This window comes from Pithys albifrons, chromosome 7 (assembly GCF_047495875.1).
Source record: "Pithys albifrons albifrons isolate INPA30051 chromosome 7, PitAlb_v1, whole genome shotgun sequence".
Lineage (NCBI taxonomy): Eukaryota > Metazoa > Chordata > Aves > Passeriformes > Thamnophilidae > Pithys > Pithys albifrons.
In genome coordinates this window covers 32,847,246-32,859,796 of record NC_092464.1, presented here as the reverse complement: position 1 = coordinate 32,859,796, position 12,551 = coordinate 32,847,246, and the positions used below count along the sequence as shown (strand labels likewise).

The following is a 12,551-nucleotide window of genomic DNA, read 5'->3' as shown; positions in this document are numbered from 1 at the left end:
GCTTTAATACAACAAAATAACTAGCTATATCCAAATTAAGATTATTTTGATATAAATATCAAATTGTTGCAGAGATTTCTTAAAGGCCAGCATTGCATTAGAACTTTTAGTGGAAGAGAGATGATGTTTTCTTTTTAATAAAGAATGGCCACTTGGAAAGAACTCTGGGCATTAAAATCTAACCAATACTAGTTATTAAAAAACAAATTTAGTACTTTTTCTCTGTAATTTTAAGATATGGATAGTCCTGGAGCTGAATTCACAATAGACCTATGATACTGCTAACTGAAACCACTGTTATCGTACCAGTAAGGCAAAACAGTTTCTGGAGATGAGGGTCTCATTGTTTTCACCAAGAGGATTTCATGCTTGGGTTGCTGCCCCATTTTACTCCTTTCCTTGAGTTTTTTTTCCCTCTTGGCAAAAGGTCTCCTTGATGAAAGGAGGAGCTACAAGAAATATATTCTGATTTCTCTAAATTGTAAGAAAACAAAACCAGAACCAAAACCCATCTGAAACGAGTTAAAATGCACTTAGCTAGTGAGAAACACTTTTACTTTTTAAATAATGCCTTCATTTTCAGTTCTCCACCCCTTGTAAAAGCCCCACAAAATATTCTTTAGATAGAGGAAGCCATATTGGCAGTTCTTCCTGTCACTGGATCAAATAGACTTCTGAATTTGTCTGTCTGTAATGTATATGACATATTTATATTTTTTCAGCATACTCTTACCACACAATTGCAAAGAACTCAGGTTTCAGATATCAAACCATAATATGGTACGTTCTATTTTGAAAGTCTCATTTTAAATCCAGCGGTTCTAAGCAAGTGAACACTACTGAAAAGTTTATGTCCCTCAATATATATATATTTTAAAAGACTCTAAGCTATTTTCACAAAATTAAAATGTAGGTGATCAGCTTTTTATTTTGCAAGGTCTGTTTGCAAATATTTGAAAGCTGAAAACAAGATAAAGAGAGCAATCAGTACTTGAATATAGAGATCCCTGGAAAAAATGGGAAAAAATACTTACTTTCAAATCAGCATGTAGAGATTCGTTGTAAGCCACAGTCAGCACGTTTTATAAAACGGAATAATTATTTAGAAATTGTTTGCATTGTTTTTGTGCAGTAACATTGTGATCATATTGCATTACAAAATAAAAACTCCAGTAACTTTCCGGTCAGCAAAACAGTACAGACAGCTAACCACTTTGTAATTCTTTTTTTATTGGAAGGAAACTCGAGCAGAACTGGCTACAATGTTTTATCTCAAGCCCTGAAACTTCCGATGCATCGTGCGATTTATGCGTTTCACTCCCCACCGGCACCGCCGCCCGCCGCGGTTTCCGTCACCGATCCATCGGGTTTTGCAGCATTTTGTGATCAAAACTTCCAAGCCGGATCGCAGCGGGGCAGATCCCGGCGCTCCCGCAGGCATTCCACCGAGCCCCTGCCCGCCCCGGCAGACTCGCCGGTACAGGGGAAGGCGAGCCCAGCTGCTGCCAGCCCCAGTGGCGGGACCGGCCGCCGGCACCGAGGCGCCACCGCCTTCCCGACCTGACCGGGCGGGCTGGCAGAGCGCACCTCGAGAAGGGCGGCCGGGCGCGCCGGTCGGAGCCCGGGAGCACCGATCCCTGCGGCGGCGAGGGGCCGCCTGCTGCCGCCGACCCCCGGCGTCTGGAGACCCTCCCAGCGCGGGCATCGTGCGGCTCCCAGATGCCCATTTCCCGCACGGCAGCCGCACTCCCCGTTCCCGCACGGCGGCCGCGCCCACCGCTCCTTTGTTCGCCGCCACTCCAGGCGCGGCTGCGGCACGGCGGCGGCCGCCGGAACCGGCACCTCTGCGGCGTGGCACCCACTTACCGCCTTACAAAGAAAGACCCGTCCCTCCGCCGGGAGGGAGGGGAGAGGGAGGGAGGGAGCGGGCTGGCTGTCCCGTCCCATCCCACCCTGCCGTGCCCTGCCCTGGCCGGTGCCGCCGCGCCCCCGCCCCTGCCCCGCGACCGCCCCCGCCGCCGCCGCTTTCGCGCCACGCGCCCCAGGGGCCGGCGCGGGGGCCAATGGGCGGCCGCGCCGCGGTGGCGGGCGGCGCTGGTAGGCGCAGGGCGCAGCCAATGGCAGGAGGCGCCGCCGCGCCGCTTTACTACGAGCGGCTATGGCCGCCCGCGGGGGCTCCGCGCTCGGGGGCGGCGGGGACGGACGGACCGACGGGGCGACGGAAGGACACACAGATACGGGAGGAGGCGCGGCGGGGCCGGGCCGAGCCGGGCCCGGCGGGGCAGTGCGGTTGTCCCGTCCCGTCCCGTCGGCGCGGGTGTCCGCTCCGCGAGGACCAGCGGCTCCGCGCCCGCTCCTCCCGCAGCCGCCCCCGCCGTCGTGGCGGGGCCGCTCGGGGCCCGCGGGGGCTGCCCTCGCCCCTCGCCCATCGCGCCTCAGCCACAAACCCACGCGGCAGCCGTCCGTGGGCGGTTGTAAGCCAAAAAAAAAAAAAGAAAAAACCCCAACAAAACAAAACAAAAATCCTCTCCAAACCCCCAAGCCAAGCCCCCTCAAAAACATTTAATGGGAAATGCTGGGACTGCGGCCGGTCCGACGTGCTACCCACCTACCGTGGTCCGAGCCCAGAGACAGCGGGGGCTTCTGCCCTCGGGAGGGGGCAGGGACGGGGCGCCCTGCCCGCCCCCGGCCGTGGAAAAGGGTGTAGACGAACACGGTGGAGGCTCTCCGAGTCTCACCCGGAGGTGGGAAGAAGCACATGGTTGAGTTTTAATTCTAAACTGCAGAATGTCGTAAAAGCCTTTGCTAATTAAAGATTGGCTGTGCTTCCCTGTGTGCAATATTTATGTAAGTATTTTAACAACTTCTTGGCTTCCGTGGGCAATAGACATAAACAATTGAAATACAGAAAAAAAATTAAAATTTTTTATATTTTTTTTCTTACAGAAGTGAATAAAAAAATACATTAGTATGTGGGAATGCCTTCATGTGTGGTGGTGCATTTGATTTGTGACTGCCAAAATGAATTACATCTCAAACTGTAAAGTTATATTCTCAATAACCTTAACATTTGGGAGTGCCCATTGGTCTGAACTATGTTCATCTGTGCAGAGAAGTGGAGATTTGTCAGGCAGCATGAACAAGTTTTTGTTGATTTGTCTTTTTTGGCATTCAAGATGTGAAACTACTCTTGAAGCCACTAACGAACCTACACTTCTTAACAAACAAAGCTATACATTATTTAGATTTACAGAAAATAATTCAGCTTATTAGTAAGAGGTTTTCAGAGTATCAAACAAACAAACAAACAAAAAAGCAGGGGGAATTGCTTATAAGTAAGGAATTTTTACCCCCCAGTCATCTGATTACAAAGAGGTTTATGATGTTATTGGACAACTGATGCACAGTGTTATCATAAGCATTCAATCTTCATTTCTTAAAAAAATCTTCCAACAAAACAGATTATCAAACTAGAATATTAAATTAAATATATCCACCCTGTTTAGCAATTTAAGAGAAAATACCAGGTAATGCTATAGACCAACTATGTAGAAATGAGCACATGCAGACAGCCTTATAGATTCAGTGCAAATCAAATTTATAAAGAATACAATTAATCTGCAGGAGCAGTGACTAATTCCTTTCACAAGTTTAACTAAGAATTCAGTAGTTTTGAGGGAGCTGTTTTTAACTTGAATAAACAATTATTAATTTTAGCCACACTATACAAATTTGGGTTATGAAATACAAATTCATTTAGGAAAAAAATCCACATCCAACATTGAAAAGTCATAAACAGGTTAAATCTCAAGGAAAAAAAATCTCTCTATCCCCAAGATAATTATTTGCTAATTTTCTACAAACTGGAAGTTGTGATTAAATTCTGATTACTGAAACACAAAACACTCGATTTCCTCAATCACAACCTGGCAATTAAAAGTTCATTAAAATAACCCTGAGATTAAACAATTGATTGAAATTACAAATATTAGGGGTTTGGTCAGCCAGCCACTTAGATGCACACAACAAAAGGGCCATATCTCCAACTTACTGCAGCATTCACCCAGTCCCTGACAATTTCACAATGATCTGGGGCTTCAGCCCTCATGGTGAGCCATGTCTCCTTGCATCATCATGCCACCACAAGAGAAATCTTGAGAGCCTGACTCACCCTCCCCGAGCACTGGGTACCACCACCATCACCGCCGAGCTGCGGCGGCCGCAGCGCGGGTAACAAAAGCCTGACCCCAGGACGGCTTCCAAGGAGATTTAAATCACCCCTCTTTAACTGTAGACTTGTTAGAAGTTTAGGCACAAAACTAGGAAGCGTTCCTCTTTGCTACGGATTTCCAGACACACTACAGGACATGTGGAAATCCAGTCACTGCTCACTAGTAAAGGTATTTAACCGTTTTCCGAGGATATACCTATTAAAACGTACCACAAGAAGCCTATCATGAAATAAATGAAACCTTCGGCTAAAGTGCGCTGAATTATTAAACAAAACCTACTAGATCGCTATATTAAAAACACAGTGCTGGCTTTCATTTCCGTATCCTTTCTTCATCTTCAGGCAACGTTTTGTTTGCACTGGAAAGGCTCCACACCCCCAAACCCCTCCCCCCACAAGCCCACCATTGTATCTGTACGAATGTGGAGAATTATGAATGGTTCCTTAGACCGGGCAGGGGGAGGGGGGGAGGAAAAGAGGGGGGTCGCCAAATCCCTTTGTGTGCCGTTACCAGCCGACGGCAACGGTGCCTTCGCGTTTCCCCCCGCGCCGTTCACCATTGCCCAGATGGGCAGAGAGCGCGCCCCCCGCCCCTCCCCGGGCCGAGTAGCTCCCTCGCCCCAGGACTCTCCTCTTCTTCATCATCCCCCAACTCTCCTCCACCCCTTTGTCTTTTGTCTTTTTTTCCTCTCCCCCTCTTTCTCCTCCTTTCCATAAGGCTCAGCACAAGGGGCACCGCGAGTAATGCAGGATCATTACCATATGGGGCTCCTCCGGGGCTGGAGGGACCCCCCACCCCCGCCCCGCAGCCCCCCAGCACGCAGCCGCGGCGACACTGCGCGGGAGCGGATCCCGGTCTCTCCCCCGCCACCTCCCCCCACGCCCCCTCTTTTTCCTCCCCCTCTTCCTCCTCCCCCCAACCCATAGTGCCGGGGAGCGGGATCGCCCAGGCACGACCCCGATGAATAATCCCCACCGCCTGGCACGGCGGGGGAGGAGCGGGGGGGGGGGGGGGAGGGCGGGCATTGCGGTGCCTTTTCCCCTCCCTCCCCAGGCTCACACCCCACTCGCACGGGGGGAGGTGCGGTCGCCCAGCCGTTTTTGGGCGGAGGGGGTGCGCAGAGCAGTCTCCCCCGGCGGAAGGGCAGAGGCGGTGCAGACCGGAGCCCACCCAACTCCGGTTTCCCCTTCCCCCGCCCTCCGGCCCTCTCTAAACTTATCCTGTCCTGTCCAGCCTCCCCCCACCCCTCTCCCCGTCCTTCACCCCAGCCCTCCTCCGTGACTGTGTATGCGCCCCATCCACTCGCTAATTGAAGAGCTGGGATTCCTCACGTGAGAAGTTGATTTGTAGTTTGAACACGTGGCTCATTCAAAAAGCCGGAATATTCAAGTAATTTTTTTTCTCTCTCCCTCCGTCCTTCCCTCCCCCTCCCCTTCTCTCTCTCTCTCTCTCTCTTTTTTTTTTTTTTTTTTAATACGGAGAGGCGGCGCCTGCATGCACGTAGTGTGACATTTTCATAGTCCGCCTGCTGCTGCCAAAGGGGCTTGGGGGCAAGACAAAAAAAGTAGTTTTTTCCCCTCCCCTCCTCCTTTTCCTCTTCTCAGCCCGCCATCCGCGGCCCCGGCGCTGGGTGTTTCCCCCGAGCCCCCCATGCGCCCGGGTAGCACGGCAGGCACTTAGGGCTCGCGTTTGGCTAAACTGTTTTTTTTTTTCCTTTTTTTTTTTTTTTTTTTTTTTACCCCTTGAGAGGGAGAGGGAGGGACACAAGCTGCAGATCTGATTTTTTTTTTCTTCCTCTCCCTGTCCTCTCGCTCTCCCTCTCTCTTTCCTTCCTCCATCGCATTTTGTTTTATTTCCCCCTTCCTCCCCACCTCCTCTCGCAAGACGAGGGTTGCAGCCCGCGGTGCGCGCCTCCCCGAGCCGCCAGGAAGATGAACAAGCTCTATATCGGCAACCTCGGCGAGAACGTCAGCCCTCTCGACCTGGAAAGTCTCTTTAAGGACTCCAAGATCCCCTTCTCGGGCCAGTTCCTGGTAAAGACGGGGTACGCCTTCGTGGACTGCCCCGACGAGAGCTGGGCCATGAAGGCCATCGAGGCACTTTCAGGTGAGCGGCTCCTTCCACCACCCCCGCCTTCTCCCCGCAGCCCCGACGGATCCCGCCGCCCGCCCTCCTCCGCGGCGGCGGAGCGGCTACAGCTGCGGGCTGGGCCGCGCTACCGGACTGGGGGCGATGTTGGGGGGGGGTCCCTGCCCCCTCCGCCCCCAGGTGAGGGGCGAATTGTTTTCCGAGCGCAACCAGAGCAGCCCGGCCTTCCCACGGAGCGTTTGCGCGGGGCTTACGCTGCGGCGGCCCCCCGGGAGTAGCCGGGGAGTGGGGCCGGGGAGGGGCGGGAGCCTGGGCCCACGGACCCGCGGTGCGGCAGCTCCCATGTTTTTCCAAGCCCGACGGCCAGCCCTTCCCGGCCGGGGGCCCTCGCTGCATGGGGGGGGTGAAGGGGGGGAGAGATGAGTGCAGCGAGGCGGAGGCGGGCTGCGGACGCGGAGCCCTGCGCGGGGCAGCGGCTGCACACGCAGGCCCCCCGGGCACAGCTGGACTCCCCCGCAGCCCCTCGCAGGGGCCACCTCCCCCCGGAGCGGGCTGAGGTTTCCCTTGGCTTGGCGTAGGCCGTGGGGCTGGGGGCGAGCCGCTGAATTGCTCCAAACTTGGGAGGGGGGAGCCCTGCCTGACCCCCCCCCGCCTCGCGCTGCCCGGCTATTTATTTCGGTTTCTCTTCGCTACTCTCACGCACCCATCACCGCCTCCAACAGCGCCGGCTTCTGGCCCCGACATCCTGTTTTTGTGTGCTTAAAAAAAATAAATTCGCGTGAAATGGGTCTGCAGAGGTCTGCCGCGAGAGGCTGCCTCGGAGGAGATGGGCTCAGGTCTGCTGGGAGAGGCTACCTCGGAGGAGATGGGCTCGGGCTGCGCTCCGCGCCTCCTCTCGGCTCCCTTCCCGGCCGCTTCCGCGCTGAAAACCGCCCGAAGTTGGCAGCGCGGGGCGCGGCGGAGCCCCCGCTCCCCCTCCTCGAGACGGGGCCGAGCCCGGCTCCCGCACACAACGTTTCGCGGGCTGTTTTCAGCGCGGGGCGGGGTAAGGGGCCCCGCCGAGGGCAGCGCGGCTCCCCCGCGGCAGTGGCGCGGCTCCGGGCGCCGGGATGTGTCGCTTTCTCGGGCGCCGCGGCCCCGCTCCGGCGGTGGCCGGGCTGCCGATGAATGGGCTAACGTGTTGCGCTCCCGTTCCCTCCTTCCTATCCCTGCGAGCCCGCTCCGAGAGATGGGGACGCACAGCCGCGCTCGAATATTTTCCCCTTTCTGTTTATCTCGGCAGGTAAAGTGGAGCTGCATGGCAAACTCATAGAAGTTGAACATTCAGTCCCGAAAAGACAAAGGTAATTTATTTTTATTTCTCTCCACTCCTGCCCCTTGCCCTTAGTTACCCAGTGAGAAGCAATTTGAAAATGCTTAGGTTTGTGTTTCTCTTCCCTGTAGATAAATGGACTGCTTTCTTAAACGTACAGGCGTGCACTCAATGCTGTCCGAAAGGCTTTCTAGTATCACCCCATGTATTTCTAATGCAGTGTTTTGGCCAGGCAGCCGTGGTACTATTTAATTTATTTTTTTAAAAAGTGCCTTTTTGTGGGAGAGGCAAGCTATTCTGGTTTGATGATGAACAATTGCAAAGATTTTAAAATTTAAAGCTCTGTGAGAAGAGTTAAAAGCTGTGTATTAACAGGAAATGTGGTGTGAACTATATAACGGGCAAGCACGTGAGCTCTGCTTCAGCAACAAAAAAGCACCTTGTAAATATACTGATATATGAATTTTTTTCTTCCTGCCATGTTGGAGTCTGCAGCATTTTATAGGCATGTAGCAGAAGTCTCATCTGTATTTGAGAGGATTTTATCATCGCTATTTAGAACTGGTCTATAGAAGCAGCAGGAGAATGACTCCTTCCCTGTAAGGACAGGATTTATGCATCTTTAATTTCTAAACATGCCTTTAATTTTTTGTGAGGCAGTAATTTTTTTGGGCCTCGTGTGAAGAAGCAATACTTGGAATAAAGCAGGGTAGTATTTTTATGCTGTCTATAGCAATTCAGCCTGCTTTCACAAATATTTAGATTATAGAAAACCTGCTGTGCACTAGAGAGTGAAAAAAATAGATCAAACTTTGCACGTGTTTGTTCCTGTACTCCATTATTCAATCTGGGAAGTATGCCTGTCTGTGTAACTTTATTAAAAGGGGTTTCTATTATTTCAGGATTATTTTTAAAACTACAGTGTTTTTAAGATTGTTGATTGGAAAAAATATTATCTAACTGTCTGGATGAACATTGTGTCTTGGTATTTTGAGAATTAGAAGTTTGATCACTATTTAGGGTTAGAGGAAAGCTTCACTTGAGAAGCTACAGAGGATTTTTGCTCTAGTTAAGGGAGGGAACAAATCCTCTCTAGGCTAATTCATAGCATGTGTATCTTCATGATTTTATTTATTTGATGCTTTACATTGGAAATTAATATCCTGTATGTGCTCTTTCTAATTTATTATGCAAGGTATACAGTTTTGATTTACAGTAGCCTATATTTCAGGCATTTTGTATACCAAATTATTGTACATGGATATGTCTTTAGATTTAAGAAGAAAAATCCATAGGACATAGAAGAATTGATAATTTTCTGATTAGTCTCTACTAAATAAATTTACTGTCATGCTTATTAACTTTAAGGTTGCACAGATAGCATTCTATTTGTGCTGTTGAAAAGAAATTCGTTACCCTCATGTAAAGTTAAATTTAAAATCACTGGTTCTCCCCAACTTTTTTTTTTAATCACTGCTTAATGCCTTTAAAAGTATTTTCCTGTTCTTTCAGCTGTCAGCTGAAATGGTGTAAAAGTCCATTCTTTCTGTTAGGTAGCGTGTCCTCCTATTTGTCTCTGAATTAGCAATTATCAGAAGCATTTATCTGCTTGTAACTTGTTGAAAATAATTCTGTACTAAAGTTCTACTGCAGGCGTTTATTGCCTACATATAGAGATACTGAAAAATTGCAAATGTAATTGTATCAGCATACCCATATTGCTACTACCAAAGCCTTTATTTGTTAAAATACTGTTTTATTGTGTGGTATCATGTTGGAATGTATTAGATATAGCTCAGATTTAGAGAGCTGTTTAACAGAAAATTAAATTGTGTTTCTCATAACTGTGCTTCCTTCCCCTTTGTTTCTGCTCCCCCTCTCCCAAAATCTAATATAGAAAGACACGTAAAACTCATTCAGTGGTCTCCATATGTAAGTGACTTTCTTGTTCCTCATATAGGTGCCTAACACTTTTCTTTTTTTGAGTGGGGTCAAAAAGTTGGCGATTTTTTCCTTGTTTACCTAAACGTTGCTTACTGGGTGCATATTTAGGGTTAGTTACATTTGAAAGTGGAGTTTTCAAATGTTGAGTGTTGTTGATGAAACTGTTTATTAAGGTACTTTCCAAGTAACTTATTTGAAGTCTTTGTATCTTTTTGCACAAGGGAAAGGTGCAAATGCAGCTGGGGGGTGTGTCACTCGCCAGGCCCACCCAGTGTGTTTCACGCTGCTGCAAGGCCAGGGAGTGCTTTCCAGAGAGCCCTGGGTACTCCAGCATGTGAGATATGGTTAGAGAAGTGACGCCATTTAAAAAAAAAAAAAGGATGTGTCAAGTCTGTCTTTCAGCATGAGTGTCCGATTAATAGTTTGGCCAAATGATTACTTCATAAAAGCAAAAGTTGTTTTGTAGTGCACTGAAGTTATTCAATACGTTGTATTGACCTCTGCTGTTGTGAGGCTGCTTCGTGGAGATTCCTAGCTCCCTTCCTCAGAGCCTCCTTAAACATGATTATTAGAATGGTTTCTGGTTTTGTGGTTTTGGTTGGTTTTTTTTAATTTTTTTTTTTTTATTTGGGGGGGGTTGTTTGTGTGTGCTTTTTGTTGTTGTTCAGGTTGTTTGTTTGTGTGGGGAGTTTGTTTGTTTTGGTGGTTGTTTTTGTGTTGTTTTTGTTTTGTTTTATCAAAGCGTGTACATTATCACTCACAAAGGTAGTTTGCGGGTATCTTTCTCCAGAGATGGCTGAGGTGCACAGGAAGAAAGGGTAAGGGTTTGGTAATCCATAACCTTGTCACATAAAGGAAGGTCAAGAGGTGATGTCAGCTAGGGTTGCCATAAAGTTAGGTTGAATCTAGAAGACATGGAGTGTGTCTGGCTTGTTATTCAGGGCGAAATTCTTGGGCCCAGTAGTCACTGCATTCCAGCCCTTGCTGGATCTCCTGATTTGAAATGGGCACACCCAGGTTTGAAAATTGCCTTCCTACCTGCTGTGGAAGGAAGGAGAGGGCCGGTGTGTGGCTTTCGTCCTCCCCACACCCCTGGAAGCATTTAAAGACAGATGAGGGGATGTGTTGTGGTTGAAAGAAGGAGCCTGGTCAAGGTTTCCTAGATGGAAGGGTGGGGAAGTATTCTGGGGGAGGTGCAATGTATTTAATAAGCTCAGAGTAGATTCCTGACTTACTATTGAAATCTCAGGGGAATGCCAAAGGAATGCAGCATTTCTGCATTCAGACCCCTTGGTTTGGAAGAAAGCTATTCCAACGTTTAAGGGTTTAGGTCACTTAGTGCAAAAGTTAGAGGAGACATTGTAATGGTTTTGACTGCTAGTCATGCTCTGGGCAGGAAGGCAGGGCACTGTTAGTCACATTCACTGGTTAGATGAGTTTCTCCTTGCAAAGCAGTGGTGCGGGAGGAGGATGGTGGCAGCCCATGGCGTACGTGGAACTTGTGGTGCAAGGCTTCAGGTGTTACCTTGCTGCAATCCAAGAGCAGCTGGTATCTCACAAGGCGATATAGGCTGCAATCTGATTATTCAAATAGCCCTGATGTCACTTGTGCGCAATGAGGGTCAGGTGCTAACTCTAGGCACCTGGGGATGTGCCTGGTGCAGCCTTGCAGCTCTGGTTTCTGTGCCCAGGTGGGCTAACCACCCAGACCTGGTCCCCTATGCCTACTTCTGTGGCCTTCAGGTACCTAAAATGCTCACAAACACCTCAGGTGTGGTAAAGTCAAAGTGTTCTTCTAATTAGGAGGTTAATTAATTTTTTCCCCACCTTGAGGGCTCTTTGTTGAGAAAATAAATTCACTATGTCTCTTCTGGGGGGTCTGTTTGGGAAGGGAGCAGGAGAAATGGCTACAAAGGTGCACCCTATAGGTAATGTTGCTGTGGGGAGAGCAATGACTTGCCAGCTGTGCTTCACCTCTAATCAGAGGTGTCTGAAGGCTGATTTAAGGAAAAGGGGCCTCAAACCTCCAACCCCCCACCCCGTGCAGACGTCTCTTCCAGGGATGAGCACTGGATGGAAATTGGATTGTGTAGACAATTTTCAGTATAATGAGGGTTTGTATCTTGCATGTGCAAGATGGTGGGAAATGGTTTCAGGAGGCTAAAATATGTGTAGTGTCTGCAGTAGTCACAGTTAATAATAATAAAAAAAATTTCACTGGCATTGATTTGTCATTTTGTCTCCGTAAATATCAAGCAGGGAGAAACATACACAAAGTAAGAACACAAGATGGAAAATATTTTATTAGCCAGATTTGTTCTCTTTTCTGTGCCCAAATTTCGTATAATTTTGAGAGTAAAGGCCCAAAACTTCACATAGTGATGTAAGGTTTTTATTCTCTATTTCCACATGTATTTTTGCAGATGTGGACAGAATTTTTTGTTTTGATCTTTGAAAGCTTGCAATTAGAGTGGAAATGTGGTGATTCCTATAGAGAAGATGAGTCCTTATGGCAAGAACTGATAATTCTTCACTAACCATGTTAACTGTAACCTTGTTGGAAGTTCAGTTTTTATGGGTTCTTATATTGTTTGATCATGAAAAAAAACCTTGTTGCAATTTTTAAAAATCAACAGAAACACAGCAATAAATGCATGTCATGAAGGATTGGTCCTGTTCTTGTTTTTCTTCCTTCCATTAACGGAAGGTGCCCTGAGAACATACTTGTAGCGGACCTTAAATTGTGCATAGATATGGTAAATTTTGAAGGAGTGGAATATAGAATAACATTTTAGAAGCATAATTCAAGGGTAGTAAAAATATATTCAGGAAATGTTTAAGATTTTTTTTTTCATTTCTCCCTTTTTTCCCCTTTAAGCATGGGGTAATAACATTTTCCACATTTTTGAGACCTTGAAGGTGGTATTTTTGTAAAATGGGGCTGTGTTCATTTCAGTTGCTCTTTTAAAAGCAGA

The 12,551-nt window shown here is 48.3% G+C and overlaps 1 protein-coding gene across 2 annotated transcripts in view; it reads left to right on the top strand.

Annotated features, from left to right (window-relative positions):
• Positions 1-6,135: 6,135 nt before the first annotated feature.
• IGF2BP3 (insulin like growth factor 2 mRNA binding protein 3) overlaps positions 6,136-12,551 on the top strand; it is a 111,229-nt gene continuing 104,813 nt past the window's right edge. For both annotated transcript variants that reach the window (XM_071560924.1, XM_071560923.1), the window contains exons 1-2: positions 6,136-6,338; positions 7,603-7,663. In XM_071560924.1, coding sequence (XP_071417025.1) covers positions 6,164-6,338; positions 7,603-7,663 — 236 coding nt within the window. In that variant the 5' untranslated portion in view covers positions 6,136-6,163. The remainder of the gene's footprint in view (positions 6,339-7,602; positions 7,664-12,551) is intronic.